The sequence below is a fragment of the Erpetoichthys calabaricus genome, chromosome 4, assembly GCF_900747795.2.
Source record: "Erpetoichthys calabaricus chromosome 4, fErpCal1.3, whole genome shotgun sequence".
NCBI lineage: Eukaryota > Metazoa > Chordata > Cladistia > Polypteriformes > Polypteridae > Erpetoichthys > Erpetoichthys calabaricus.
In genome coordinates, this window is record NC_041397.2 from 226,053,457 (window position 1) to 226,066,240 (window position 12,784).

General features: G+C 36.4%; 1 protein-coding gene across 1 annotated transcript in view; it reads left to right on the forward strand.

Annotated features, from left to right (window-relative positions):
- Positions 1-12,784, forward strand: part of gucy1a2 (guanylate cyclase 1, soluble, alpha 2) — a 325,259-nt gene that overhangs the window by 283,215 nt on the left and 29,260 nt on the right. Inside the window, exon 7 of the mRNA XM_028800400.2 lies at positions 2,593-2,747. Coding sequence (XP_028656233.1) covers positions 2,593-2,747 — 155 coding nt within the window. The remainder of the gene's footprint in view (positions 1-2,592; positions 2,748-12,784) is intronic.

The window sequence follows — 12,784 nt, forward strand, 5'->3', positions numbered from 1 at the left end:
ATCCAGTACTTTAGGCATTGTTATTTTTTCTAGAAAATGGTAAAAAAGAAAAACGTTGAACATGGTCTTGAATTTCGATAAAACATCAGAAATGTATCATTGGAACAATTCAGGGCCCAAAATGATACAAGAAGAAGAACGCAAAAACAAGAAAACAAAATGAATATTTTTCATCAGTCTTGTTGCATTGGAAGTTTATTCCATGCTATCTGAAAAATAATGATTGTGTATTAAGGTGGGAGGCAGCAGAACTGTTTGTTTCTGAGTGAAACACTACTCCCCCAATTTTAATTTCATTCATTCATTAATTCAATGAGCGTTCATTGCCATAGGACAAGTGCACTTCCCAGCACACATGAGATCCAGCGGAAGAGGTAGTCACAGTTTGAAATGAATTAATGGAGTGTTGTGTTGTGCTTTGTAAAGTTAATCTGTGCATTGCTTTCCAATTCACACTGAGGACAGGAAATGGTTGCCAAAATATTATGATTGTGTTTACTTATCAAAGAAAGGAGAAAAAAATGTACATTGTCATTATGAAGATTAATTATGAGTAATAACTCAAAGTGTGTTTGCAGTAAATTTTTCAGGGAGAAAGAGTTTCACATTAATATTTTCCTAGACAAGTAGGATCACATTTCACCTTGCTCTAAACGACAATCACCTCCTCTTCTCTTTCCTAAACAAGAAGCAGTTGATGGAGCGACATTGCATTCTGTAATACAACAAACATCTCTGCCACAGTTACCGAGTAGACAACTGATATTTGTATGAATTTGGTGCAAATGATTAGCATGTCATTATTGCAATGGTCAAAATATAGCTTCAGTGTCGAAGAAAGGTAATGCTTGCAGGTAAGAGACAAGAGCTGATAGATACCTTCAACTATTAAATTACCATTTTAAGATGGTGGAAGAAAATGGAGAAAAAAATATATTGATATCCAAAGAACTTTAGAACTTTCATACCTGACCCCAAGTTATACTAAAGATTACCATTTTCTGATCCTTTAATGAGACAATACTTCAGCAAGTACACTTAACAATTTAATATATTCAATTGTTAGTACACTCCATTTGATATTCCCCCTTAAGTTATTAATTATGATGTTATACTTTCTAATTATTATACTCAATGCTTAAAATATATATTTTTTTCCTGTACTGTCAAAAAGTGGAACGTGATATACTAAGTTTAGCCTTTGCATGCCCTTACAGGTTATGCATCACAGCAAGTATCTATGTCAGTGGAGAAACGTAGTCTTAGATGGCTTTTCGATTCAGCACTAGTGATAATGAATGGAAAACATCTCTAAGTCCATTTGGATAGAGCCTCTCTCATGGAATGGAGTCTTTCTGTCCAGTCCTTGGGTAGTTTGTCCTTTATATATAAAAAAAAAATCACTTGGGGTTGTATACCTTGTGATGTTACACACAGATAACTGGCTAACTGCTCTGGTGATACACAGATCTGCCGAAAGGCTTTGCTCATTAAAATATGTGTAAAACACTATCTTGTTAAAGGTGTTTATCTGTGGTATCTAGAGTTCCCTTGGGAAAAGTCAAGAGTTTGGGTTAGAAACTGTCAAGTTGTTCTGTCCTAAGATTATAATGTGACTTATACACTTAGATAACATTAAAAGGAAAATTTAAAAATTACATAGAATTAAAACAGCATCTCGTAGCTCTGTTCTGTATGGAACATCTCTGTGCAACTTTCTAAGGTTCAAATATGGTTTATCCTAGCTCATCCAAAACAGTCTTCTGTGACCCTTCAAGTAAGATGTCTACAATCCTAAAATGATGGTTTTTAGCTCTCCAGGACATGTTCCACGCTAGGGGAAATCAAAAACCTTAACAATTGTTTATATAAATAAACAGTAGACATTTTTTTCTCCCCATTCATTTTCAGTCTCTCTCAGGGTCATAAGGGAAAATAGTGTTTAGCTGCATGAGGCCCATGAAAAAAAACACCCTTAGATGGAGTGCCAGTCTATCATGGGGCACACTCACTAGGGAGGCAAAAATTACTCATTGAGGTCCATTTTAGGGTTACTAATTATTCTAAAATGGATGACTTTTGTTGGGAAGGTGGGGAAACTTGATTACCTGGAGAAGACTCCACATAGTCATAGACAGAAAATAAAAATTCTATAAATAGAGAACAAAGACCAGAATCTGAGGGCAGTCTTTAGAACATTAGTATAATAGTGATAAGAACAGGCCATTCAATCTAACATAGCTTGTCAATCTTTATTCAACTACCTCAATGCTATTCCTTTGTCCTATCCAAGAATCCATTTTCTATTCCCAGAGGTCTGTCTCAAGGGATCAGATGATCAATGCTGTATGTCTTGATTTATGCAATTATTATATTATTCTGTTATGAGTTGCGCTGTAAGGGGTCACTTAGAAAGTTTTAACAGATTGTTTTACTGATGATTTCCCATTTTTTCACAATATTTTTTACAATGTACTTGTTATTTCTTTGAAACAATATATACATATTGAATGTACAGTAAATAAAGCAGTAACGGACCGTTGATGCTTTTTTGGGTAATATTGACAATATGCCTCCTTTTTTTCCTTTTAGTTGCGAATTGGAATCCATTCAGGATCTGTTTTAGCTGGAGTGGTGGGTGTGAAAATGCCTCGATACTGCTTGTTTGGAAACAATGTCACTCTGGCCAGCAAGTTTGAGTCTGGAAGTCATCCACGCTGCATCAACATTAGTCCAACTACATACCAGTAAGTTAAACATATAGTATTAGTGCTAAAATAATGGGAAAAAAACTTGGATTAAACCTAAGGTACAGTGAATGCTAAATAATGGTTTGCAAATCTATCTATCTATCTATCTATCTATCTATCTATCTATCTATCTATCTATCTATCTATCTATCTATCTATCTATCTATCTATCTATCTATCTATCTATCTATCTATCTATCTATCTATCTATCTATCTATCTATCTATCTATCTCAGTGTGGCACTATGATGGCACCAGAAGGAAGTTGGATTTAATCCACTTTCCTAGTCATTGTTAATATAAATTTGTCATTTTCTCCTTGTGTTGATCTGAGCATTCCCCATGTATGATGGCTTCGAGGGTGTTTTGTTAAGGGTATGAATGAGTGTGCCCCGTAATAAATTAGTGACTTGTATGTAACTGATACTGCCAGGTCAGACTCGTTTAGTCCTGTTTTGATCCTGCCTTGGAATGAGTAGATTAGGAAAATACAGCCATGTGAAAAAAGTAAGTACATCCCATAAATGCCTTTCTTTTTTACCATATGTGGACATATTAAGATTTGACTTTCATTTAAACAGTGTGTTTAGATAAAAGTGATATAAATTGAAAAACACAATGACATTTTAATTTTGCAATAATTATTTCAATGAAAATGAATAGATACGCCATTGGTTCTAATAGCTGGTATTGCCCCCTTTGGAAGAAATAACCTCAAGTAGGTGTTTCTTGTAACTGTCTACCACTCCTATATGCAGAATTCTTTCAGCTGTGTGATGCCCCATGGTGTCTTGTGTGCACAGCTTGTTTCAAATCCCCAACAGAATCTCAATAGTATTCTGATCTGGACTTTTACTTGACCATTCCAGATACCTCCATTTCTATCTTCTCAGCCATTGCTTGCTGAATTTACTGCAGTATTTAGGGTTATTGTCAAGTTGCAAAGTCCACATTTGGTTAAACTTCAATTGTCTGACAAATTCTCTTATGTTATCTTCAAGCACCCCCTAGTACAATGGACAAATCATAGTGAATTCTATGATGGTGAACTGCTTAGGCCCTGATGAAGCAAAGCATCCCAGAACCATAAAATGTTTACCACTATGCTTTACACTTGGTACTAGTTCTTCTAGTCAAATGCTGTCTTTGGTTTTTACCAGTCGTGTCTTCTGGTACCGTGGTTAAATAACTATGTCTTTGTCTTGCTTGTCCAGAGCACATTGTTCTGGAAATTCTGGTCTTTGTCTAGGTGTTCATGAGCAAACTTTATCCTTGCTCTGATATTCTCTATGGAAAGCAAAGTTTTCCTCCTGGCACACCGCCTATATAGGCCTGAACTGTGCAGACTCTTTCTAATGGTAGACTCCTACGCTTTGACATTAACAGTGGCAAAAGCTACTTGTAGGTACATGATGAAATTCTGGGATTCTCAGAGACGTTCTTCAGCAACAATGTTCTGCTCTTCGACTGAACTTAATGAGGTAAATTGGCAGGTCTTTGAAATCTTCTCCACTTGTAAATAATCTTCTAGAAAGTGGAATTATTTACTTCCAATTGTTTGGAGATCTTTTTAAATACAGTTCTAAAGTCACAGGCAGATATCTACTGTACAACCTTCCTTTTGAAGGACTCAGAGATCTCTTTTGATGTAGGCATGGTGATAACACACACTTCAGCAACAAAGAGCAACCCAAACTAAATGTCTGATGTTTAAATAAGACCTGTTCCTCAAAGATCTGCTCTAATGGTGTTTTAAGCATTTGTCCCTGATCTGGGGCACCTGATTCTAATTTTAGGTATTTGAGGTTGTGATAAATATAGAGTTGTACTTACTTCATCCACGTGCAAAATTTTAATATATGTTAATTTAGATTACACATAGGATTACAAAATGTAAAAGTGACATGTTGCTTGTTATACTGTATCATCACCTTTATCTGTAGACACTGTTTAAATGAAGATCAAGTCTTGATATATCCAGATATGTTAAATAAGAAACTTAATTTTTCACGACTCTATATGAATGAATGATAAACAAGTCTGTTAAACTAATGCTAATGTACCCTGTAAACGATGAAAGATATTTTATTTGATAACTTTTTGGATTTATGTTTTCATTTTTTATGTCAGCTTTTATTTCAGTTGCAGTGTATTTATTGACTATATCTTTGTATCAGCTGCCTTTCTCTGTTTCCTGAAACGCAGCAGGACTGTGCTACCATGCCAACCAATATAAATGCAAGCTAAATCAACTTTATTTATATGCACTCATTTTCTATTGAGATCATTTTGTTAAAATTGCCCTACATCTTTTTTGTTTTTCAGCCTCAATCGAATTTCATTTTTACATTTACCACTGAACTATATGGTTGCCTCTTCCAATTCATTTCTCCTCATGTTCTCCCTGTCCATTTTCGTTGTAACATTCTTTATTGCTTTTTATTGCATCTGTAACTGATTTACTGCTCTCAAGTTCTTTCTTTAATGGACTGTCAAGTTCTGGGATTCCAGTTCTGACGGTTGAGCTCACGTGCCCTTTTTAATCAGTAGCAATTTTTAAAACATAGCAACATTTCCTTACTATGCATTTGTCCTTTCTTTTGCATTCTATTTAAGTAGTGCATATTGTCAGTTTAAGTTTTATTTCATAAAACATTGGAAGGATATAATGAAGACAATCATTGAATCTACTCATTCAAACTCTGCCATGTTCCGCAGATGTATAGTGGTGTGTTTTCTTGTTATCTACTTTTATTATTAAGATATTGTGTTTGTTTAATGGCCTGCTTTGATGAGAACATCAGTTTTATTGTTGCAATGGTTACCTGGGGCATGGCGAATATTCCTTGGAGCTAATGCATGTTGTGTCATCTCCGTTATTTTATAAAACGATGAGCTTGACATACAGAGCTCATCTGAACATTGTTAAAATAAAGTACTGCTTTGTACATTATCATGACAAATCTCATTTATAAAAAAAAAATCAGGACACCAAATTATTTTTGCTCCTTGAATCTAGACCAAAGATTTTCCAATGGAGTCATCTGATCTCTCCCTAAATTTTGCCAGGGAAAATAATAAATCAGGATCTCTCAGTTATAATCAGTATCCAAACAGGCTGTGCACTTTTTAAGGACAGATATACTCAGTCTTGTCAAGCACTCATACTTTACGGAACAAACAAAAATATAACACAAAATACAAAGTAATTGTTTTATAGAGGTCATTATAGTATAGTACAGAGTATAGTCAAATTCTTAGTTGCATGTGCTAGTTAACATAATACAGAGTAATAGTTTTTACCCAGTCATTGTTACAATGTTTGTTGCCTTCCTTGCGGTTCAAGTACATGTTGCAAATGAAATATGGGATTTTGGACCCCAAGGGATTATGATTTTTTACATTAATTTCTTGCATTAGGCAATATTTACAATGTTAATTTTGATAATGTCTTATCAGAATGCCTTATCATGTACAGTAGCACTTCAACTGTTGGCTTGCTGAAATTTTCCAGAATTACCTACTACCATGTTGCTGTGTGTTACATTGCTTTGATTTGTAATTCCCATTTATGAAGTAATATGTTTCTGGTTAATGGTCTTAGATGTTTTTCTTAACATTTTAAACTTGACAGCTGGTCAGCAATCTTTTCTAATTTCGACTCTTGGATGATTTCTTGACTACATCTCATCTCCAAATTCTTTTTCATTGAAATCTTTTACTGTCTCGTCTTGAGTCAGTATAGTTGTAAAATGTTGTTTCTTTGCATTTTGCAGCACATGGGTTCCATGGACCTCATTTATAAAGCTTGTGAATGCACAAAAAGAAGCTTGAAATGTGTGTATGTAACTTCCCATGCAAATGTCGGCATTTATGAAAGAAAAATTGGTGAGGAAACAGGCGTATATTTATGGTAACTCTGACCCATGCGTATGCAACATTTTGGAGAAAGTGGGAAATGACAACACCCTTGATCAAGCAGGGAAATAGAGGCAAACCAGCTAAAAGACGATTCACATGCATAATGATAAATATCACCAAGCTGTTATTATAATATACATTGAAGTGACAGACATATTTCACCTCAAAAGTAATGAATATGATGTAAAATTTTATTTTAGTTCCTTCTTAAGAGAACCAATGCTGTATATGTACACTGAAGAACTTTTTTGGTTATTCATCTGTTTATATCTGCTGCCTGTTGTCACTTCTCAGGGAACTGACCAACAATTCAGGAATATTTAAGCCAAGCTTCATGTTGTCATGCCCACTGTGCTGGAAGCCATTAACCAGCTTGCAAAGCACTAATCCAGTTTTTGTATGGTATGGGTGAACATAACAGTTTTTTTTCCAACGTAAAAAAGGCAATTTGCAGCATTTTCTGGTTCTCCTAACATAATCAGAGCACTTTACTGCACTCCAATTGAAATAAGGGAACCTAGCAAGAATGAAGCTGCTTTTGTTAACCATAAGCAGTGATATTTCATTAATGTACAAGTCATCTGTTATGCCAAGATGAGACTGTCAAACATTGTGGCTCAGTAGCCTGTTTCAATCCATGATTCATTTATTTTAAGGTAAAGCAGCTTTGTCAGACATGACAGTACTATATATGGTGAGTGGATTATGGGTAAGATAATTGGCTGAACCCTCAGTGTTTCATATGGTCTGTAGAATTCATTGTAACAGCAATCATGTTATTACATGTGCCAGGTGATAGTGGCTACCCACTCAGTGTCTAACACTTTTCCCTGACCCCTAGAACACAGAGGAGAGGCGTCATAATGCCAATGGTGAAGTTTCAGAGTGCAGCCAGATACCCATGAATGCAGATGGCAGTGTCTCAATGTGTCAGGTGGGAGGCTGCGTTAGCAGCCAATGAAGTTCTGCATCATGCATAAATATGAGGTTGATTAGCATGGTCCATGTATGATTGTTTCAGATGTGCTTATGTATGCATATTTACTAGATGATTGTGATTTACAAAGGGTAAATTGCTTAGAATTGTGTGTATGCTGCAAGCCGATTTTTTTTTTTTTGGAATACGTATTTTCCAGTTTTTTTTTTTACCATATGCACATTTACATGCTAAAATTCATGCAAAGTTTTATAAATGAGGCCCCAGATGTTTTTGTACCACAGAAGTTTAGAGTGTGGCTCAAAAGACTAATGAAGACTAATCACATTATTTTCTTACAGATTTCCAAAGTACTTCAGTATTTACTGTCATACTGCATTAGTTTCTACAAACATAATTTAAAAGCAGATTTTTTTTGTAACATTCTTTTAATCAAATATAGAAATGTAAAAATAGAAGGCTGTCACTGTACCATCATCATTTTACATGTTCACGTATCACACTATCAAAAAATAGGAAGAGTTCTGTTCGACTATCTACCTACTACAATAAGAATATGAATGGAGTAGCAGGTTTTGTATTTTAAATAAAACAAACACAACAACTAAAGTAATAGCAAAAGGAATATAGGGTAAAGGGTCATTCTTGTGAGACACTGCATTAACTCTAAAAGCCAGAATGAGCACGGGGGTATGAGGAAAATGCATGCAATCTCTGTTAATCAAACCCTTTTAAATGTATATAACAGCTGGTTGCATGCTGGTAGAGCTCTATTCAGAGTATTGATAAGTGAATGAGAAAGGAACCTGGCAGCATTTGCTCATTATGGTGAAATTCTTTAGTGTGACTGAAAGCCCACACTTTGGCACGCCTATCCGCCTCCACTCTCCAGTTTTTGTCTTGTGGTCAACAAAACAGTCATTTTATGAAAATGTCACACGGCAGAGTATTAAAGGTGGCTGTAGTATACTTAAGCAACTCAAACTATTGATTCACTATAGATAATAATGGAATAAAATCAGCATCCAAAGAGTGGCTGATACTGGGTTGTTCATATTTATTAAAAACCCTCTGTGCTGATTTTTTCTTTTTTATGACTTTCTAGGCTATTGTGAAATATAGATACAAAACTCTGTTTTTCAACTTGTGTTAGCTAGTAAAATGATTTTATTCAAAATAAGGTTGTGTAATATTAAGTAACTCTTACAGTGTGTGAGTATTTCATTCACTTTGAAAAGCAGTTCATTCTGAAATCATCATTGAAAAAAATAGTATTGTATATACTCCATTCAAGGCAACTTGCAGATAAGGATATGGTTCAATAGTTTACGTGCATTGGTTACATAAGGACATAGGGAAGTTAAGTGATGTGTTCGGGTCACATAGTTAATCAGAAACAGGTACTGAACTCACACCCCTATGGTTTAGTGACTACACCACACTACATAGAACTCTGCTTTAAAGAAGACGTATCATTATTTTTGCCTTTAGTAGCATTCCTTCAAAGTCATTAGTATATACCATAGCAGTGGTCAACTGTTAATATTTTGCCTTCTGTATGTCTTCAGTGGGAACTGAAATCTTGCAGAACATTAAAAAAGTTACAAAAACATTACCTGCTGTAATAAGTTTCTACACTCAACACCAGGCATAATTGTTTCAGGTTCCTGTTCAATAATCTTATGATCTGTGGATAGATCTGAATCTACTGCTGCGAGTTCAAATTGTCCTGTAATGTTTGCTGTTTGCCAAAACACAGGAGTAAGAAAAGCAGTTGTACAGGATGGCTGAGGTCTTTAATTATACTGTCTACCTTTCTAAGGCAGCTAAGTGCTATTAATAATTTGTGCTGCCTTGATCACCCTCTGAAGTGCTTTATGATCTTGAACCAAGGAGATGTCATACTAGAAAGTGAGCTTTCCTTAGGTGTTTGAGGAAGCAGAGGCATTGGGGAGCCTTCTTGGCAAGAGCTAAAATGTATATTATCCACTTCAGTTCATGAGTGATGGTCACTCCAAGATGTTTAAAGCTGATCACTCTCTCTACATCCTCTCTGATATAGATGGAAGTGAGGTATGTGTTCTGCTTTCTGAGGTCTGTGACCAAGTCATGGTACTATAACAATTTTAATGATGAAGTTAATGATGAAGTTTGTGTTTTGCCTAGCCACACAATCAGAGGTGAATAAAGAGTCCACACCCCAGCCAGGATGCCTCTTCTCTGGGAGGACCAGGGGAGCAAGCCTGGTTAGGACAGTACCTCCCCTGGAACACTAGATGGCAGCCCCACTAGGTTGCAGTGGTGCCTTGGACTCCTGCAGGGCTTCATGGGAGTTGGAGTTTGGTGCTGCCCTGTTGGGATCCATGAGTGCTGCCAGGGGGTGCTGCAGCTGCTGCTGAGCCCTGGAAAGCAGTTGTTCCTGACCTACTGCACAAACCAGTGAGACATGAAAGAAAGGTTTACATAGATAGGTGTTCTTCTTAGACACAACATCTCCTAAAGGTTTTATTTCTCATGAGAAATTGAAGGTTCAGAATTTTGTGGTGCTTTTGTAGGTGACAAGGTGAATATACTGGCATCCTGACCATAAGTGGGGGTGGTTCCTTACCCATATAGAATGCATTAAGAGAAGGATCTGGATGGACAGGTGTCCCGGCCAGATTGGTTGCAGGTACCTTGCCTGGCCAGGAAGATGTTATTGAAGGACAGGGAAGGACTGTCTCTTGGGGCAATTTAGTTCAGCTGTGCATCAGATGGCAGCATCCCTTGGGTCGAGTACCCATTTGTACATCTGCAAGTCACCTTGGGAATTGTAATTGTGAGGGATTGCCCAGTCATAGTATGTATGTATGTGCCAAAGGGTGCTTGGGGGAGAGGAATTACACACTAAGTAGGATCCACCTGACCCAAAAGTGCTTTCAGGGTGCTTTCTGGATGTAATTATGTGGTACCAGAAAAGCCGATCAATTCATCCACCCAAGTAGGAGTCAGGAGCTAGAGGATAAGGTTTGCCTGAAAGAGAGTAGAGGTGAATTGTTATTGGAATCTTGCTTGTGAGTGCTTGTTTTGGAGAAAGAACCTGGGAAAGGTACTTTGTGCCACAAAATTCACTTTATTTGTACCCTTGACTGTGTATGTGCACTTGTGTCTGGCGCTCTGGGGCACTCCCTTTTTGTCACACTATTTTATTTTCAATTCTAACTTTTAAAATGTAAAGTTTTTTATTCACTTCTATCCCATATAAAGACAGGAACTGCCAGGCAGAGTCAGCAGGATATACAACTCATGTAAAAGAAATTACATTAACAGAGCGGCAGGCTGCTTGTTGAGGGAGCTTGTGCTTTGCTTGTCCTTCTGGATGTATCAGGCAAGTTGATCGTCCTTTTGCTCATAATATGTTCCATTGCTTAAACTACTTTTTCATATTTGACAGGTCACTTGCTAGTTTGACAGGGCTGGATGCTCTTGCAAAAAAAGTGAAGAAGGCTTTTTTCTACTGTCTTACACCTAATCTGGCATGTTCAAGGTGAAGCTGAGAAGGTTTTCTACGAGCACATGCAGAGGCAGATATCCCTGCAGCAGACACCTCTCTGCATTGAATTGCACAATAAAAATTATTACTGGCTAAGCCTCCAAGAACTTTCCCTGTAAGGCTTTGCTGTATTAAAGACACAGTTATCACATTTACTCTATAGGTTGTTCTCTTTGCCTGTATAGTTTGCATTATCCTGTTGTTTGTGGTGGATAAAACATTAACTACTTCTAGCAATTCCAGAAGCTATTCTATCATAACCTTGAACTGTCAGTCATTGAGTAAAAGCAGTATTGCAGCCACGTGGTAGAAGTCAGGGTCTATTCTTGGATGACTAATGGCCTTCTGTCAAACTGGAATCACACAGATCAGCTGGCACTACAGCAGAGCAGTAGTTATTGCTCCTTCCTCACACTCCAAGACTCGGTCAATGCCTTTGTGAAATCTGTACTTTTTTTTCCAGATGTCCTCATTTTTTTTCTCCAGATACTCCAGTTTGTATCTTTATCTCAAAACTTTACATGCTAAATAGGGATTCTAAATTGCCCCTGTGGATGTTAGTGAGTCCAGCAGATTGAGAAAAAAAAAATCACCTTTTTATTTTAAACAATATTCATGGTACATTTCTAGTGTGAAATGATATTACAGCTCTTTGCATTCTTCCCAATTTGAAAATAAGTAGATTAAGCAACTTACTCAGGGTCATATAATTAACTGAAGGTCATGGCTGAACCACAGTGCAACAGAAAGATTCCAAGGAGAAGTTTGAATAACCAATAATAATATAGTCACAAATTTTTATTACACAATGGCTAACATATACATAGTATACAGCCAACCCAGCAGATCAAACACTCAACTTATGTAATTTCAGTATGTATTATTCCTATCTTTTTTAACAAGAGTTAACAATATTTATTAAAATGCAAAAATGATAATGATCTTTTTGAAATACTCTAAAACATTCCAGATTTATGATGCATAAAAACAAATATCTGTCTCTCCAGTCCTTTTATGCTTTACCAGCTGTGCTACCTATCTACGTAATCAAAGTAGACTTCATTGCTAATGTTTGCAGTGAAGTGTGTCCATCTGGTTGTGATGTCTCTTTTACATACCATTTGGCACAGGATTCGTAAAAGCAGTGCTAATGTTTGTGATGCGCCATCTTTTGAACGGCAGAGACACAGAGACATAACAACCGAACAGACACACAGACATTTGTCCTTTTATTAAGGTGGATGTGTATTGGGAAGGCTGACACTTGAAGACAGTAGAGAACTATTTGGGGCATATTTGAAAGGCATTCATAATTGTTAAGAGCCAAGTCTATAATTAATAGGAATATACAATCAGTCGTAACTGGAAGCCAATGATGTGTGGATCAAACTGGAGTTCTCTGTTCAGAGTCTCGCTTTTTGGTTGGAACACTTATTGCTACATTTTGAATAAGATCAGAGTCATGTGGCACAAATAACATGTATAGCTGTGTGTCATCTGCATAGCTTTGGACATTAACCGTCTGTTTTCTGAAATTAATGAACCTAGGATTGAACCTTGTGGCACGCCATACTCAATATCTTATATTTCTTTATGACAATCATCTAAACTTTCTTGCAGTTATACATAACTAAAACTAGTTTA